At 51.3% G+C, this 13885-nt stretch overlaps 1 protein-coding gene across 1 annotated transcript in view; it reads left to right on the top strand.

Moving 5' to 3' along the window:
- Window positions 1-13477, top strand: part of Safb2 (scaffold attachment factor B2) — a 23522-nt gene extending 10045 nt beyond the window's left edge. Inside the window, exons 7-20 of the mRNA XM_031347052.1 lie at window positions 316-403; window positions 1057-1157; window positions 3753-3902; window positions 3984-4093; window positions 6235-6362; window positions 8167-8258; window positions 9586-9722; window positions 9980-10270; window positions 10487-10624; window positions 11173-11215; window positions 11807-11937; window positions 12772-12884; window positions 12965-13031; window positions 13183-13477. Of these exons, the coding sequence (XP_031202912.1) occupies window positions 316-403; window positions 1057-1157; window positions 3753-3902; window positions 3984-4093; window positions 6235-6362; window positions 8167-8258; window positions 9586-9722; window positions 9980-10270; window positions 10487-10624; window positions 11173-11215; window positions 11807-11937; window positions 12772-12884; window positions 12965-13031; window positions 13183-13315 (1722 nt within the window). The 3' untranslated portion in view covers window positions 13316-13477. The remainder of the gene's footprint in view (window positions 1-315; window positions 404-1056; window positions 1158-3752; window positions 3903-3983; window positions 4094-6234; window positions 6363-8166; window positions 8259-9585; window positions 9723-9979; window positions 10271-10486; window positions 10625-11172; window positions 11216-11806; window positions 11938-12771; window positions 12885-12964; window positions 13032-13182) is intronic.
- Window positions 13478-13885: the final 408 nt, after the last annotated feature.

The raw sequence follows: 13885 nt of genomic DNA, 5'->3' as shown, positions 1-13885 counted from the left end.
TAGGACACACATGAGCTGTTTGAGCCTGCAGTCGGCAGCCACACTGCCCAGCTAGCTCCTTCAGGCAGCTCAATGTCTCTGCATATATTTAATGGGTGATTGGTTTTCCCTTACTCAACCTGCCATGGTTGGGTTCTTAAATTGATGACTGGTATCGCCAGCAAAGCTGAATTGTTCTATAGGGATTTGACATTGTATGTGGTCAGATTTTTCAACATAAACTCACAAAAGGTGTCTGTCAATTTAATGTGAGCCTAACTCCCTGGTAGGTATTCAGCTTGAGCACATTTCTATTGTAAAATTCGTTCACTTTAGCTTTTCTGGGTTGCAGTAACATTCATTTTTGTCTCTAGCTCTGTTAAGGAAGAACAAGATATAAAGCCAGTCATTAAAGATGAGAAAGGTAAGCCTCCCTTGTCCTGTTGCCATGTGATGACCCAGGGAAGGGAAGGGAATGGCTCCAGGCTGCCACATGTGCCAATTGTCCATGTGTATGGATAGCACTTTCCTGAACCACTGTCAAGATTCTGAGTGAGTGAGTGAGTGAGTGAGTGAGTGAGTGTGTGTGTGTGTGTGTGTGTGTGTGTGTGTGTGTGGTGTACATTATGGGTAGTACATCTAGACAGGAACACCTGCTCTCTAAGTGACAAAGAGGTACCTACAAGGCCCCTTGAGCCATCTTCCCAAGGCTTCTCTGCCATGGGAGTGTTGCTCTGATTATTTCTGGAGTGAAGAGCCTGGAGGCTTCATGTAAAGTGTCTGCAGTGTGAGCCCAGAGACTCTTGATTTATCCCTGGTGCCATGTAGAAAGCTAAACAGATGTGCATCTCTGTAACTGCAGTGCTGGGGAGGTGGTGCAGGAGGAGCACTGAGCTTTACTACCCTCACCAGTCCAGACAACTGTGAGCTGCAGGTTCACTGTCCTGTGTCTCAGAAAATAAGGTAGAAAATTATTTGACTTCACACTCATGCATAGGTATGGCAAGGGAATCTTGTAGTTTATACCCCATGTGGATAGGTCCTGCCACAATGGCGCTGATAACCTCCTCTCTCCAGGCCGTGCCAGCTGTAGCTCAGGAAGGAACCTGTGGGTCAGTGGGCTGTCCTCCAGCACCCGTGCTGCTGACCTCAAGAGCCTCTTCAGCAAGCATGGGAAGGTAGGGCACCCACATCTTCCTGCTAGCAAGGTGGGATTGCAAAACGTCTAGCTTCCTAGCTTTTAGTCTCCATTTCCTCAGACGTTTATATTTTCTCTTGTTCATGCTGAAGACGGAACCTGGGACTTAATGCATACTTGTAAAGCGCTCTGTCACTGACTAGATCCACCCTCTTGGTTTGGACTTGAGGAAGACTCGTTTGTAGCACTTGGAGGCCTGGAACTCACTGTGCAGACCAGGCTGGTCTCAGACTTGGACCACCCCTCTGAGCTCCCCTGCCCTGTCATACTGAGTTTTCCACATTTGGGGCAGCTGTGGTGACAGGTTTGTGCTACTACTTGAGGCCTGGGAGCAGAGCTGAGTTTGTAGAGTACTCCCCTTTGGCTGTCAGGAGATCCTGGGGTTCATACCCAGTACCACATAAAGTAGATCTCAGCATTCCTGGGGTGGAGACATGAGAGTCAGACTCATCCTGGGCAACATTGTGCTTAGAGCACCCAGGTTCCAGCCGAGAGTAGATTCATACTATCTTGGCCCTTCTCAGGACAGTTCCCTCTGAAAGGTCCTTTTGAGTCTAAAGCCCACACATTATTGTGTGCCAATAATCAAGCTGTTGGCCTCCGTATCCTTCAGCCTGGAATCTTGAAACTTGAGCAGGAGACTGGGTCCAACTTTTCAAGTGGATACACTTGAGAGTTTCCCCTCAGGCATTTGGGGACAGAAGAGACTATCCTGCGGTACATGAGTCTGGTCAGCGGGACACACAGTACTCTGGGCAAGTGCCTGGGCATGGGTGTGGTCCTTGCAGAAGTCTTCATTATCCCCGAGTGCAGGCCTGTCCCACCCTCAAGAGTTGTCACACTCACTACAGGTGGTGTTATAAGACAGGCTCTTAGACCATAGCTTTTGGTAGTTTGGTGCTGCTATCGTCCATGCACTGTGGTATGTACAGAGGCACCTATGCCTTGAGAGCCAGTGACTGTATATGTGTCTGCATGAGTCGTCTCAAGAGGACCAGAAGCATGAAGACAGTTGGGTGAAGGTCAGGTTTCACATACAGTGGTCAGTGGTCAGGGGTGTTCCCAAGGCTCAAACTAGGGGTGCAGCAGGCTAGTATGTATCTAGACATGCAGCCATACCTCCAATATATGAGAAAATGCAAAGGCTCTGAACTGGAAGTTGGACCCTGACTTAAGTGTTGTGTGCCAGACACATGCTTCTTTGTGTTAGATATTTGGTGCCTGGGGTTCTGGAGGGCAACATGCTGCCATTCTTCTCTCTGACTTGGGTCCCAGGGCACTATGTCCCAGACCCCATCTGTCTGTCTGAATTCCAAACCTTTTGGTACAACTGTTCTTCTGGCTGTTTGACTCTCTGGATGCTGTTGAGCACATGGGTATATCTGCAAGGGATGTTCTGTGTGCTGGAGTGCAGCCCCGGGTTCCAGAGCACAGGGTGATGCCTGTTCCTGCTTTGCCATGTTCACTTCAGCAGTTATGCTTGACACTAAAGGTTCAGGTCTGCAGTCCTGCCCTCAGGCCTCCTCCCTTGTGCTTGCTGACTGAGGAGGTCAGCCTTGCTCCAGTGGACAGACACACTCTCTGTCTAGCTGCACTTGATTTTTGTCCTTTTCAATTAACCCGCTGCCTTTTTCTCCCAACATTTTCAGTTCGTTCTCCCTCCCTGTCTTGGAGTGTTTTCAGAGGAACACATTGGGTTTTCTGGGATCTGCTTTTCCTGCTCCTGTCTTTACGGGCTCACATTGTGGACCCTCTTGGAACTCTGCAAATCATTGTTTTCATGGTATTCAGGCGGGCACCAACTTCCCAGCCCTTCTTACCTCCCGAACCCTGCTTGGTGTTCCCACTTTTTTTGTTTTATTCTGGTAGATTCTTTTGCACTTTCTCCCATGGTCTCTACTATTCAGTGCCAGTCACTGTCTTTCAGTTCAGGTGGTTTGGGAGATCCCTAAACCTTCCTGACATACTGGGCTACTTGGCTAAACAGATTCTAGCGTCCACCAGGTTTGTTCCATATTACCTGTGGCTGGGCCCAGTACACCCCTGTCCATGTGGGCAGGTGTACAGGCTGCTGGCTGTCCTGTCTGAGCTGTGAGGGTCCCTCCTGCATAGCTCCCCATGCTTGAGTCAGGGCACTACCATCCAGTTCAGAACCTCCGCATTTTCTCAGCCTACCTGTAACCTGCCTAAGTTTCCCTTCCCTGCCCATGCCCTGGAAAGTCCAGTGACGGCCCTTCCCTGTGGTACAGTAGCTGCTGCCTTCAGAGGGCCTGGCACAGAAGCTGGGGTGTGGTGGGGGTCAGGTGCTACTAAGAAGGCATTTTTGGCTATGCAGGGTCTGACTTTCATATGTCCATGTGATGCTCTACTGGCTCTTAGTACTCTTTGTCACTGTAAGACAAACTCTGCTCTAATAGATGAAGATTCTCTAGAATTCACAGAGGGTAACTAACTAGAGCTGAGTACTGAGGACAAAAGCAGTTAAGGGTGTCTGATTCTGGGTGTTTAACAAGCCCTGTGGTTTTGTGACAGAGGCCAGATGCATCCTTATACTGGTGTGTTCTTTCCCTTGGAGGTCATCGGAGCCAAGGTGGTCACCAATGCCCGCAGTCCTGGGGCTCGGTGTTATGGATTTGTAACCATGTCCACGTCAGATGAGGCCACCAAATGCATCAGCCACCTGCACAGAACTGAACTGCATGGGAGGATGATTTCTGTGGAGAAGGTGAGGTCTTTGTTGTTGTCAGCCCTGGCAATAACAGGGCTGTGTCACTCTCCAAGTCACCGCCATCCCTTTACATTCTAGGCCAAAAATGAACCCTCTGAGAAGAAGTCGTCAGACAGGAGAGCTTGTGACCAAAAGGAGAAGGTGCCAGGGCCAGACAGGCCTCACCCTGTGAAGATCAAGACGGAGAAGTACAGTGACGTGGCAGCCCTGTCTTTTGGGGACCCTGTACCCTTGTACACCCTACTTACTAGCTGTTAGCTATGGGGCAATGTAGTCCTTAGTGAAAGCCCAGAGCCAGCCAGACAGACAGCTAGCGTTGACCATGAGAGCTTCCCAGACCTGGAAGGGCTTCCTGGCCTGACTTTTTTTATTTTATTTTATTTTAGTTTTATTTTTTTGTGGTTTTTTTCGAGACAGGATTTCTCTATAGCCCTGGCTGTCCTGGAACTCACTCTGTAGACCAGGCTGGCCTCAAACTCAGAAATTCACCTGCCTCTGCCTCCCAAGTGCTGGGATTAAAAGCGTGCTCCACCACTGCCTGGCCTGGGCTGACTTTTAACCCAAACATGCGCCAGCTTTCCCAACTTGCAGCCCTGGTTGCCACAGTATGGACTTTGAGCAGGTCACCTGTACTATCCTGACAGATACCAGGCATTCCCTTTTTTTTTTTTTTTTAATATCCCAGTATGTCATGCCCATGACATGGGCTTAGAGCCCAGTGCCTCAGGATTGCTTTTGCCAAAGGACTTGGCTTATGTTTTCAGCAGAAATAGGCACAGACCTGAAGGTCTGGCGAGTGCCTGATAGTCTCTGTTGTCATCATTGAGGAGACTTTAGCAGGAGGGCTCTGCTGTTCAGTATCACATGGGTAGTGTCAGTGCAAGTGGGGCTGGCTTTATACCTACTCTGCAGCTTTCTATGCAGGTCATTGGTGAACAGGCTGGCCTCAGAGTGCTCACTGTCCCTCAAGTCCCATAGTGAGGATGGCAGCAATGAGCCATATCACTTGAGAGTGTCAGTGTCACTGTCAGGCCATGAGGTTCTGGGGAAGTACCCAGCAGCTATCCCCCAAAGCATAAGTGAGGTCATGGCTCACTCTAGGGGCTCCTGGCTATAGCCATGTGGCCAAGCATGGCAGGTGGCAGGCAGGCACAGCATTCAGAGGCTTATTCCAGTGCTGTTATCTTAAGGTGTGGTAACAGAAGAGTTTTGTTTTTTTTTTTCTGCCAATGTAAGGATTAAAAGTGTTACCAAAAATCTTCCATTATATGATGCCTGGAAAATCAGTATCCCCTCTTAGGGCTCTGAATTTCATTAGTAAGCAAATTTTAAGAACAGACATAAATGCAAGCCTGAAGGTGTTGATGTGTAGAGTTTAAAGGGAGAACAGGACCACTGGAAATCTACAGATGAGATGCCAAGAGGAAGGACAATGGGGAAAGAATCAGGGCGCCCAGAGCAGAAGGGAGTGTAAAAAGTCAGTTTAGGCTCTTGGTAGACAGCAGTGTGCTTCTGTACTTCAAGCAAATGCAGAAGCAGATGCAACCCACCCTACAGTACTAGCACTCCATTGGGATGGTGCTTCTGGGAAGATAGAGGGCCATTCCTAGGTAAATACTTATGTGCTTGGTGTGTAAGAGTCTAGAAACTATGGGAAGCAGGTCAGGCCAGGCAGAGCTTTCTCTCTGGGCTGGCATCCTGGGTACTCTGCCCTGCTTGTCAGCATGGGCGTCAGTTGGTGTTACTTTATTGTGAGGTAGTATCTCACCTTGTATCCTAAACTGGCACAGAACTCAATCCGGCTTTACTCTCCCAAAAGCTAGAGACAGGATTACCCACTATGCTTAATTAAAATTATTTTTCTATAAAATTTTCTAAAAAAGTATTAAGTGTTTTTAAAGTGGCTCGGCTGATAAGGTACTTGCCACTAAGTCTGATGGCCTGAGTTTGACTACTAGAATCTGCATGGTGGAGAAAACCAGTTGTCCTTTGTCTTACATGTGTACATTGTGGGTATACCCACACATGAAAGCAAACTCTTTTGGCTGGGAGTGTAGCAAGCCCTGAGTTCTGTCTATAGCACCATGAAGAACCAGGTATGATGTTACACACCTGTCATCCTAGCATGGATCAGGAGGTAGAGTCCAGCCTCCGGGTTCACTGAGGAAGGAGCTGGGTTTCAGCAGCACTCTGCCCTAATGCTGCCAGCTTTCTAGGCTGCCAGATGGGGTCAGGAGCGGTGCAAGCCACAAATCCTCCCTGTTCCTGCTGGGTGGGCTGGTGGCTCCCGTGGAAACCGCTGGAGACTGTAGCTGACTATTTTCAACAGGCCTATGATCAAGAAGGAAGAAAAACTGGAAAGAAAGGAGGAGAAAGGGCCAGAAGACATTAAAAAGGAGAAGGATCAAAGTGAGCTCACCCCAGGAGCTGCCGGTCATTCTAGAGTCACCAAATTAGGTAAGCAGCATCTTGGGTGCTGGTGGAAGAGATGGAGGCTGATGGGGCTCAGGGTGTCATGGCAAAAGGCAGACAAGAGTTGTCACTTGGCTGGTTCACCTGCAGACCATGTGATGGAACTGAAGGATCTGTTCTGCATATCAAGCCTAGCGGCCCTGGCCGTCACCCCACTACTTAGGACTGTTGTCAGAGAAATTGTGATCAAGGCCACCTTCGATAGCCTAGCGAACCCCTGTCACAAAATCACAGCACCAGATGGACAGCAGGCTGAGAGTGGAGTCTAATGGTAGGCCATGCCCACACAGGAGGAAAGGGGGCTTGCTCTACAGCAGAAGGCAGCCCTGAGCCTGGGGGTTGGTCGTCACTGGGCACAGGGTTGTGTGTGCAGTCCAGTTTCTCTGGACCCCTGTCCTGTGAAGGGTATGGTAGATAAACCCTTGAGCACAGGCTGCTCTCAGGGCCGACATTTTGGCCAACCCATCTTAAGATGAAGACAGAGCTGGTAATCTTAGCCCACCTCCTGCTGGGACAGCTCCTGCTGTGTTTGTGAATTTACCTGTGCTGTGTGTGCATGTGTGTTTTGCCACTGAACTCTTGTTGCAGCTGGCATTCAAGTGGTTCTTGAGTTCTAGGGTCTGCTTCTTAAGGCCTGTCAGTGCTGAGCCATCTACCTGGCCCTAATTCTTATTTTTTTTTTTTTAAGATTTATTTTATTTATGTGTATGAGTACACTGTAGCTGTACAGATGGCCTTGAGCCATCATGTGTGTGGCTGCTGGGAATTGAACTCAGGACCTCTGCTGGCCCCGCTCACTCTGGTGTAATTCACTGTAGCTGTCTTGAGACACACCAGACATCAGATCTCATTACGGGTGGTTGTGAGCCACCATGTGGTTGCTGGGATCCGAACTCAGGACTTTCGGAAGAGCAGTCAGTGCTCTTACCTGCTGAGCCATCTCGCCAGCCCCCAAATCTTACGTTTATTTTGTGCGGTTTGCTCCCATGTTATAGTGGTTGATTGTATTTCCTGTTGTGGAGTTTACCCAGGGCTCTCTGTTTCATCTTCTGTTGAAACCAGTGGCTACCCTTCCTAATGCTGAAGAGAGCTGTATTGTGCCGTGTGACTCGTTACCAGCAGCTAGAGACACTCCTCTCAACAACAAAAGCTAAGAGTTTAAAATAAAACTGAAATTGCTGGGCATCTTTAACCCCAGTACTCAGGCAAGCAGATCTCTTGAGTTCAAAGCCAGCCTGGTCTGCGTACGTAGTCCAGGCTAACCAGGGTTACACAGAAAAGCCCTGTCTTAAATGAAATTACAGCTTCTTGGTGTGGTGATCCTCCCCAGAGTCACCACCATCGTCCCAAGTGCTCACAGCCTGGTCAGGCAGTGCAGCGACGCCAGCCAGCTCCTTGGGGACAAATAGGGGGGCGTGCTTGCCACCCACACACTGTGGAAACGTGCCCATTGCTGGGAGATACATTCATCAGGGACACACTTGTTATGGTTTGCAAGGCAGAAACAGCATTGAAAACTGAAGAGGGGGCTGGCGAGATGGCTCAGCGGGTAAGAAGAGCACTGACTGCTCTTTTGAAGGTCCTGAGTTCAAATCACAGCAACCACATGGTGGCTTACAACCACCCCTAATGAGATTTGACGCCCTCTTCTGGTGCGTCTGAAGTCAGCTACAAATGTACTTATGTATAATAATAAATAAATCTTTAAAAAACAAAAACTGAAGACAGTAGACACCACAAGGCTGAACTCTAGAGTGCGGGTGTACTCACGGCTGTGCTTTCCCTGCAGGAAGCAGAGGCATGGAGCGTACAGTCGTGATGGACAAGTCCAAGGGAGAGCCTGTCATCAGTGTGAAGGCCACAAGCAGGTCAAAGGACAGAGTAAGCATTGATAGTCAGGGCTGGGGCGGCAGCTCCCAGCCTCACCTGGGAGATGACCTAGTTGGCATATTCTGTCTAGCTCTACCCATTTCTGGTAGAGGGACTGAGGCATGGACAGTGGACAGCCTTGGCATTTGATGGGCCTGTCAGGCTTAGTCCAATCTGATGATGGTGTATTTGTTTCTGCTATTGGCCTTGTGCAAAATGAACCCAGAGGAAAGTAGGGCATTGTCCTTGACAGCATTGGGGGTGTGTGTGGGCTTGCCCATGACTCTTCATTCTGAAAGCCTCTCGCCAAAAGAGCCAGGCTCCACAGCTGGGTGCTCTGGCAGGCATAGCCCCAGGGCTGGAGTGCAGGCTTGCATGGTGATGCTAGCTCTGGTCTCACCCCTGCAGGAGAAGAGAGTGAGCATTTGGCTTCTTAGAATGTAGGTTCCTGTATCTCCCAGGGCCGGCCTAGCCCCATAGTTTCCACAGTGGGAAAGCATAAGCATGGCTGTGCAGAGGGCTCATGTACTGTAGAAGCATGATGGCAGGAGCCCCTCACAGTGCACGATCAGCTTCATGCCAACGGCCTGCCTGAGCACCACATGTACAGCAGCATGGACCCTGGAGCTGGGGCTAGAACTGTGAGCCACCCTCCTGGGTCCTCTGATCTATAGAGCTTTCTAATCATTCTGAATTAGAAACACTGCCATCTGGGTCTGTGAGGTTTGGATCAGCTCTGACTTCCACAAAAACCTACCACGAAAGAGGCTTCATCTTCCATAAAAACTACCAGAGCGGACTGGATGGTGGTGGTACACAACCCAGCACTGGGGAGGAAGAGGGAGGCAGATCTCTGAATTTGAGGCCAGCCTGGTTTACAGAGAGTTCCAGGACAACCAGGGCTACACAGAGAAACCCTGTCTACAAACAAACAATACCACAGGTTCAGAAGAATCTTAGTCTGAGCATGAGGTACATCCTCCTGTCTATCTGGAAGGTCTGGCTTGGCTCTGGTCTGATGTTGGATTTTGGGCAGGGGCTCTGCTACAATCTGCATCCTAGGCTGGCCTTGAAATTATAATCCTGCTGCACCCCCAAGTGCTGGTGTTACTAGTGCCTGTCCCCCAAGCAGTTCTGTAAGATTTAGAATAGCCTGAATTTAGATGTCCTGTGGCACCTGTCATTATTTGGTGAATACTGAAAAGCCTAGTACTTGGGATCTGGACAGGCTGGTTGCGAAACCTCAGAGAGACCCTGGCCTTCTACACTATGCTGTGGCTGCTGTTGGGGCCACAACACCCTGCCTACTTGGTTCTCACTGGGTTGTTCTGGTCAACAGAGCTCCAAAAGTCAAGACCGAAAGTCAGAGGGCAGGGAGAAGAGAGACATACTGTCATTTGACAAGATCAAGGAGCAGCGGGAGCGGGAGCGTCAGAGGCAGAGGGAGCGTGAAATCCGGGAGACAGAGCGAAGAAGGTGAGCAGGGTGCTGGCGGTAACCTGCCTTGGATCCTGTCTGCTTGGAAGTAGTTCCTAGTACCATCAGATAATGTGAGGGTAGTGACCCTCACGTGGCAGAGAAAGCCAAGGCCTTGGCTTGTACCTTTGGCCTCTGCAGACCCTGGTGGGAGGGCAGGGACTCAGCCAAAGCTTCTGAAGTCTGGACAGGAGGCCAGACGCTGAGCATGGTCATCACCCAGGCCACAAACTGAGGCTGCAGACACCTGTGTGCAGGGAGCGGGAGCAGCGAGAGCGGGAGCAGCGTCTGGACGCCTTCCAGGAGCGGCGGGAGAAGGCTCGCTTGCATAAAGAACGGATGCAGCTCCAGTGCCAGAGGCAGCGGCTAGAGCGAGAGCGGCTGGAGAGGGAGCGGCTGGAGAGGGAGCGCATGAGAGTGGAGCGTGAACGGCGCAAGGAACAGCAGCGCATTATGCGAGAGCGTGAGGAGCTGCGGCGGCAGCAAGAGCAGCTTCGTGCCGAGCAGGAACGGCGGGCACTACGAAGACCCTACGACTTGGATTCTAGGTGAGAGCCAATATCAGTCCTGACCCCCTCCCCCAGTGGACAAGCATGTGGTGCTGTTCCTTGGCCAGCACCTTGTGTTGCCTAGCCACTCAGGGAGAGGCATGGGGATGCAAGTGTTCTTGCTGACAGCCTGCCTCCATCCTGAGGTATCATTGGCAACTGTGGGATGCTGCTGCTGCCACTTTGAATTAAGTATTTTTCCAAAATGCAAACCAGGAGAGATGATGGCTACTGGCCAGAAGGGAAGCGTGCAGCCACGGAGGACAGATATCGAGACTTTCCACGGCCAGATCACCATTTCCATGACTTTGATCACCGGGAACGTGGCCATTACCAGGAGCATGTCATAGACAGGTGAGCATGTTCCCCTGCACCAGCTCCAGCTCCCCAGGCATTATCCCACCAGGTCTAACGCCAGGTGAACCCACACCAGACCCTGTGCCTAACTCTCAGTTTCGTGTCCACATGGTGGCTCCACTGTCCTCTCATGTCTCCCAGAGGAGGAAGCCAGTTGTAAGAGGTGAGGGGTCACTGACTTTGAACTCACTGGCTGGACCTGCCTCCCTACTTTCCTGAGGACTTCCTCAGAGTCCCCAGACATTCTATATTCCACACTATCTTAACCCTGTGCATTGATGGGGATATGTGGCAAAGGCTGCCTGGGTCAGCTCCTAGACCGCCTCTCTCAGTCTCTTGCTTGATGGAGACTTGCTTCCTGTCCTGTCCTGGTTCCCACCTCCAGAGGAAAGCCTTCTACCTACCATTGCCATCCCTGGTGCTGTGTCCTAGCATATAGCCAGTGCTTGGGGGAAAGCCAAATCTTGTCCCCAAGGGAGACTTCTGCTTCTACCCCCACACACCCACCTGCACACTGCCATACCAATACCCTGTCCCCTTTGCAGGAGGGATGGGTCCAGAGCCAGATTGGAGGAGCGGGATGAGCAGGTAAGTCAGAGTAGCCACCTGTAACCCCTGCTGTAGGGTGGGGAAGGGGTGCTGCTCCATTTTGTCTCGCCTAATAAAGACTCAATTCAATTGATACTTGCTTGGGAGCTTGGTGTTTTTGCTCTGGGGACCTGCACTGCAGTGTCAGCTTTGCAGCCCTGTGGGAAGTTGGCCATAGGTTTTGCACCATCTGATTTAGCTGTGTGCTGTTGCTAGGATCCTGACAATACACCGTGGCCCAAGTCTCCAAGGAGGAGGTGGGGTTCTTCAGGACAGGCTTGGGTCAAGACAGGGATTTAGAAGTAGCTCACCCCCCTGGGTTCCCCCAGAGCATGTTTTCTCATCACCTGTCAGGAAGGCTGGTCTTGAATTATGAATTAGTAAGAGAGCCCTGGTGGTGTGTGCATAGGCTGAGCCCATGCCAGCCCCTGCAGAGCCGCCTCTTAGGCACGCTTGCCATCCAGCTTTGTAGTGCTTCCAGGGGACATGGGCTTTAGCTCAGTGTGAGCAAAGGCATAGTAGAATACAGAAGCCAAGCTCTGTGTGTGGGGAGACCCAGAACACATGCTCTGTCTCTTGTGTGCCTTGCAGTACTACCCAGATGACCAGCACAGCCATGGAAGGCTCCTGGAGCACCATGGTTGGGATGCCCGGGATGGCTGGCATGGCTACAGCTCTGATAAGAAGTTGAATGAAGGCCAAGGGCTGCCCCCTCCCCCCAGGTAAGTATTCTATATAGGAGGAGCCTGAGGTGGGTTTCTTGGTGCTCTTGGGGGGAACCCGTGAAAGCACTGTGGATGTCCTCTACCTGCTCTCCCTGGCTGCTCTATGGAGATCATAATAGCAGGTGTGAACCTTGTCCCTGTTCCTTGGGTGGCAACAGGGTATGAATCTCCACTGCAATAGGAGCACTCGTGGTTGGGTGGTTTGAGGTGGAGCACAGGCTGGCTTCCACACAGTCCTCCTTCCTTAGCCTCCTAGGCACTTTCCTGCTTCCCTGTTACACACCGTCTGCTGTCAGACCCTAATTCCAGCCTGTATTGTACTACCAGCAGCCTGCCCCTTACCTACCCAAGTCTTGCACCCACAAATCTACCACCACAGCTTTACAAGCATCCATCGCGACACGCACACATACACTTGATCTCAATGAGCACCGTGTCTTTGAAACCCCTCCGTGCTGTGGTGAGGCAGTGCTCCTGTCTACTGTTGAATTTCATACTGTGAACATTTCCATCTTCTACCCATCAGGCTGTAAAAGCAAGGTGTTCTGTGCTCCCTTTCAGCTGCGGATCATGTTGCCAGCACATGCCCATGTGTTTGTGTCAGCATGTTTCCAATAGTGGGTAGGCCCAAGTGTGGACCATTGTGGCTTTTTGTGGCCCTACTGTGTGGCTGCCTTGGTGGGTGATTGTTCTTCTCTGGTGGTGCCTGGTGTCCTCATTGCCCACCCCTGGTCACAGTCTGACATTGAAGATGTCCTGGAGTTGGGCTCACATCTTTGGTGTGATGGGAAGTGCATGGGGCAGCCATTTGTCACCTTGTATTTGGCAAAGGGTCAGCCGAGAGTGGGCAGAGCACAGCTCACAGTTGGAGGAGCAGCAGGTTCCTGTCTGGCACAGCGCTGTGGACACAAACATGACGGGCCATGAACACATACGGTGGCGAGGTACCAAGGGGTTGCAAGGAATGGGTGAACACCAGCTCTACCTTGTAGGCAGAGTCCACAGAGCTGTCTCTCTCCTGCAGGTGCTGAGCGGGGCCTTGCAGGACCTGGGCATGGGCATGTGGCAGCAGGCCGGGGTGGCATGGCTGGGTAAGAAGGTTTCAACATCTGCCACTGCCTTCCTCCTTCCCTCTCTCTACATGTGTGTACCCTGGTTGGGCTGACATTCTGAGGGAGTCTGTGAGGTGGCACCTTGTCACCAGGCATGGCTCTTGCAAATGAATATCTGCCTTTGTTCTAGGCAAGGCAGCTTTGCACACGGTGGACATTCCCAGGGATATATTGTGCCCAGTGGTAGACTGGAAGGTGGTGGCATGGCCAGCCAGGACCAAGGTGGCCGAGTCCCCAACCCCCACTTCACCCGCCGCTACTGAACTGCTCTGGACCAAACCCTGCTGCTGCAAGTAGGCAGACTGCAACCCCAGCCACCTCCCACTTGTGGCACAGCTAGCAGTCACAGGTTCTGCCAAGTGTCGATGTGAACTCATTCTCCTGGTGTTTTTAATAAACACAGTCCTGTTCTGCTATTTGTAAGACAAGGTTTCTGTTGCCAGGCATTCCGCGTCCCTCTGACCCATTCCACCCTGCCCTGCTCTTGTGGCTGCAGCTCTGTCCTGCCCTTAGCCCATGCTCAGGGTCCAAGTCTTCAGCTCCACGTCTCAGACATGGTGGTGCTGGAATCAAAGCTCAGAGGCTGTGGTGTTAGAGGCAGCTGCAGAGCCACCAAGTGCCCTTTCTCCAGGACCAGTACAGAAGTCCGAGCTAGCTTTCCCTAGCGGCCTCCTTGAAAGGCTACAGACTGATAGTAGCAAGCACTAGGTGCCCTCTCAAGCAGTATCGACCAGGCTCTGCCAGCAGGATAACCCACTCTGAGCACAGGCTCAGGAGTCAGAGCATCCAAAGCCCCGTGGCTGTGGCACTGGTGATGTCTTACATGGTGACTG

Source organism: Mastomys coucha, unplaced genomic scaffold (assembly GCF_008632895.1).
Source record: "Mastomys coucha isolate ucsf_1 unplaced genomic scaffold, UCSF_Mcou_1 pScaffold3, whole genome shotgun sequence".
Lineage (NCBI taxonomy): Eukaryota > Metazoa > Chordata > Mammalia > Rodentia > Muridae > Mastomys > Mastomys coucha.
This window is presented reverse-complemented; position numbering and strand designations above follow the sequence as displayed.